The sequence below is a fragment of the Triticum dicoccoides genome, chromosome 1B (genome assembly GCF_002162155.2).
Source record: "Triticum dicoccoides isolate Atlit2015 ecotype Zavitan chromosome 1B, WEW_v2.0, whole genome shotgun sequence".
In the NCBI taxonomy this organism is placed as follows: Eukaryota; Viridiplantae; Streptophyta; class Magnoliopsida; order Poales; family Poaceae; genus Triticum; species Triticum dicoccoides.
The window spans coordinates 650,949,726-650,954,094 of NC_041381.1; the positions used below are offsets into that span (position 1 = coordinate 650,949,726).

At 46.5% G+C, this 4,369-nt stretch overlaps 1 protein-coding gene across 1 annotated transcript; it reads left to right on the forward strand.

The window, feature by feature from the left end:
• The first annotated feature begins 2,729 nt into the window (after positions 1-2,729).
• Positions 2,730-3,236, forward strand: LOC119350794 (xylanase inhibitor protein 1-like). Its single transcript, XM_037618453.1, has one exon. The coding sequence runs from the start codon at positions 2,730-2,732 to the stop codon at positions 3,234-3,236; it is 507 nt and encodes a 168-aa protein (XP_037474350.1).
• Positions 3,237-4,369: the final 1,133 nt, after the last annotated feature.

Consider the following 4,369-nt stretch of genomic DNA (forward strand, 5'->3'; position numbering starts at 1 on the left):
AAAAAGTTAGGTATATGAGATTATTTGAACTAGTTGTATTAATAGAACTAGTTTATTTTTAGTAAGAAAATTTAGGTATATGAGATTATTTGAACTAGTTGAATTAATAGAACTAGTTTATTTTTAGTAAGAAAATTTAGGTATATATGAGATTATTTGAACTAGTTGAATTAATTGAACTAGTTGAATTAATAGAACTAGTTTATTTTTAGTAAGAAAATTTAGGTATATGAGATTATTTGAACTAGTTGAATTAATAGAACTAGTTTATTTTTAATAAATGCTTAGTTGAATTAGTTGAATTAATTGAATTAGTAAGTGTTTAATGTTTCGCCTATATGAACATATATAGAAAATGTCGTCTGACGATGGAAAAAATTTCATTATGTGCGAATACTGTGAAGACCAGCGCGGCCTGTGCGACAGAAATTTCCTTGTTGATGATAGGCGATTCAGCATCAAGCTGGATGAGACCTTCGAATTCGATATAGTAAGTCACAACGATAAATCTGTTTTCGTACTTAAGCATGACTTATATATGCTTCATTTGCCTGACTTATAATTTTTAATTTTCACTATTCTACTAGCGCATCCCCTGCCATGCAAGAAGTTTTGTTTTGGATAAGATAGGTTTCAATGATATGGAAACTATGGAGGTAAAGAGAGTTTACCTGAAAACTTAGCCTGATTATACTTTCAACGTCAAAGTACACAATGCAAAGACGTACACCTATTTTGAATGCAAAACTTGGCAAGCAATATGCAAGGCTTATGCATTTGAGCCTGATATGGTTATCACTTTTAATATTCATCCGGAAGATGATATTGAAGGTAATAGAGACATATGGGTTGATGTGCAGACGCCTCCAGTTCTACCATTATGTGAGTTCTTCTCAACTATATTTTTGTCTTTGATATTGTTTATTCAAAAATAATTGACAACTAATTTCTATTGACAACTTATTTCCATTCAAGAAAACATGTCCGGCGCTTGGTAGACAGGACCTACTACTGTCCCGGAGCTGAACTAAACTGCGAGGAGATAAGTCATTATGTTCTTCAACAGGGACTCCTGATGACAGTTGTGCCTCAGGGGATCGAGACTAAAGGTCGCATGTCAATTGTTAGCTTACGGCCAAGATATCCTGCATTGCACATGAGTGCATTCAGGATTTGTAGAAGCGATGAATGCTTCATAGTGAAAGATTGGAGGAAAATTATTAACGATCGCAGAGAAGTACTAGGGGGCAGCAATGAGAAGCGCATCCCACGATTAGGAGACAGGTTCATATGCATTCTCCAGTATGATGAATCAGGAGAGCTATACATGTTCTATGCTATTTTATCTAAGAGAGAGCAGCAGGAGTGATTTAGCTAGTCCATGCTCTTAGTACTTGTCCTTTCACATCCGTGTTCTTCATTCTGAACTTAATCTCAAAGAGTTATTTGCTTTCGTGGTGTTATATATGAACGCTTATAATATCATGACAATCATGTTGAACTCGATGATATTTTTGCTTCTGGTACAAGTGAATGTTTCTTCTTTAAGCTAGTATTGGTGGTGATTAGATAGCGGTAATGACTATGATGATTAAATAGTGATAATGACGACTACGATGATTTTTAGCTAGCTAGCTAGAGTATATATATACTCATGTTGATGATATGATGCAAGAATTTTTATATTAATATGATGATATGATGATGAGTTATTATATCATTTAATAAAAGAAACAGCAGATTAGTTTCAGCTGGATGGATCCTACCTAAGTGATCAAGTATATATGCCATATCTATATATATTATACTTGATCACCTAATTAGGTGATCAAGTATAATATGGATATGAATTTAACAACTCATTATAATGTAAAACAATCACTAAATTAAATTGAAAACACAAAATTAAAGGAAAAATTAAAAAAACAAACATTTAGTACCGGTTGGTGTTACCAACCGGTACTAAAGCCCTACGCGCACCCGGGGCTGGCTCGTGCCACGTGTTTGCACTTTAGCGCCGGTTCGTGACGAACCGGTACTAAAGGGGTGAGGGGGGGCTTTAGTCCCCACTCTTTAGTGCCGGTTGGCGAACCGGCACTAAAGGCCGTCACGAACCGGCACTAAAGGCCGGTTCTGCACTAGTGTATTTTAAAGTGTAAATTCATTCATTTTGCTTCGTATGTAGTTACTTATTGGAATCTCTAAAAAGACTTATATTTGAGAACGGAGGGAGTATATAGAATAGTCTAGAGCAGTTTTTTTGGGGCAAATATTTTTTACCATCTATTTTTTTCTAGATCTTACTATTGTTACATAATACGTTCACTCGTACTATTTGGCTCCTTAGCTAGGAGACTCGGAAGACCTGTCATCATAGATGACAAATGAAGCCAATTGAATTATGCTGCGTGGGCGGCTTCCTATACATATCAGTTCAAACACTACTGTTCTGTCTTTAACTCTTTGCTTTCCAGAGAAGGTTAGCAGGACGTCAAAAAGTTGGTCGTTGAGTAGATATTGCTATATCCTATATGCTTTGTTAGGGCATCTCCAGCCGTAGAGCCCCTCAGGAGGCATTTTTATCGCCCCTTGGGGGGCTGCCGGCGAATTTTTTTGCCTGCGATCGAGAAAATATCCACTCATTCCGCCCCCGACGCACGTATCCCCGCCACCACCACGACGCGAACCGCCGAACTGGCTGGCGCTCCATCTTCGTTCCGGCCGCCACCATGGGGAAGACCGGCCAGCTCACCATCTTCTGGGGCCGGAACAAGGACGAGGGCTCTCTCAGGGAAGCCTGCGACACCGGCCTCTACACGGCGGTAATCATGTCCTTCCTCAACGTCTACGGCCACGGCAAGTACCGCCTCGACCTCTCCGGCCACCCGCTCGCCGGCATCGGGGGCGACATCAGGCACTGCCAGTCCGTGGGCGTCACCGTCTCCCTCTCCATCGGCGGCTTCGGCGGTGACTACGCGCTCCCGACCAACCGGTCCGCGCTCGACCTCGCCGACCACCTCTGGTTATCCTATCTCGGCAGCAGGCGCAGGGGCGTGCGCCGCCCGTTCGGCCGCGCGCGGTTCGACGGCGTGGACCTCTTCCTGGAGCCGGCGTGCGCGGAGTGCCGAGCCATGGAGCCGGCGTGCGCGGGGTGCAGGCGTGAGGCGGGGGGCGAAGCAAGGCCGATGGCGAGCTCGAGGCGAGGCGGAGCCGGCCCGGTGCAGTCCGGCAGCTGAGGCGGCAGCAGCAGCGCGGTCTGGGTGCCCAAGGCGGCAGCCGACCAGCCGGCGAGCGGGAAACCGGCTGGCGCGAGGCGGAGAGCGGGGCCGGCGCGGAGCGGAGGAGGCCGGACGGCGACGCAGAGCAGGGCTGGCACGGGGCGGAGCGGAGGAGGCCGGACTGCACGCTGGGCACGGAGGACTCGCCGGAGCTCACCGAGGTCGTGTCTCCGGCCACCGCCTCGCACCCCGCAGGCTTTGGGCCGCCGGAGCTACGGGGAGGCGGCTTTGACCGCGCGAGCGCAAGCGCCGCCCCGCCATGCGCGCTATGTGCGGTCGGTGTGAAAGGAGAGGGAGAGGAGAGAGGAGAGAGAAAAGAGAGGAGAGAGAGGGGGGAGAGAGGGGCTGGCAGTGGGCCTTTGCATGCAAAAGGCAACTGCCGGCGTCCCCAGCTGCCTCGCAGGGGGCTGGGTCTGGGATGAGAGCGCCGGCCGTAAATATCACCAAATCCGGCGAAAATCGGGTCTCTGGGTGCCTGACTGGGCCAATTTTTGTCCGCCAGCGCCCAAAAAGTGGCTTGGGGAGGCTTCTTGGGGGGCCGGCTGGAGATGCCCTTATTACCATTGCTAGGCCCGCTGGTAGAACTAAAGCAGAATCAAAAGCTTGAACCTTTGTTCCACCGCAATCGCAAGAGCTTTAACTTGTCGGTTCATCTTCACTGTTCTTCTGATGTTGGTTACATTGTTTATGTCAAGATAGAATGACGAGTTCTCCCGAGACCGTTTGGTGTGTTCAGTGCAATGGTGTTCAGTGGGTTTTCAAGTCGGCGTTGTTCCATTCCCATTCGATAGTCTCGGCAGCTTCTTGTTAGGTGTGGCGGACCCTGCAATCTTGCTTGGCGTTGAGTTGGTGGCCTTCACTATCTTTTTGATTGTGTTTTTTCTTTAACCTGCTTATATGAGGATTTCTTCATCAAAGCTGTTTTGACACGAAGGGGTTTGTTGATCACTAGGCCTGTACAGAAGTTGAAAGTGCTAGCTAGGTCTGTACAAAAGCTGAAATGGCTTACTGCTGCTAGCTGTGTTGTGGCGTGTGTCACTGCAATCGCGAACTCGCAGCCGACACCTTATCCTCAAACTAAACTGAACAAT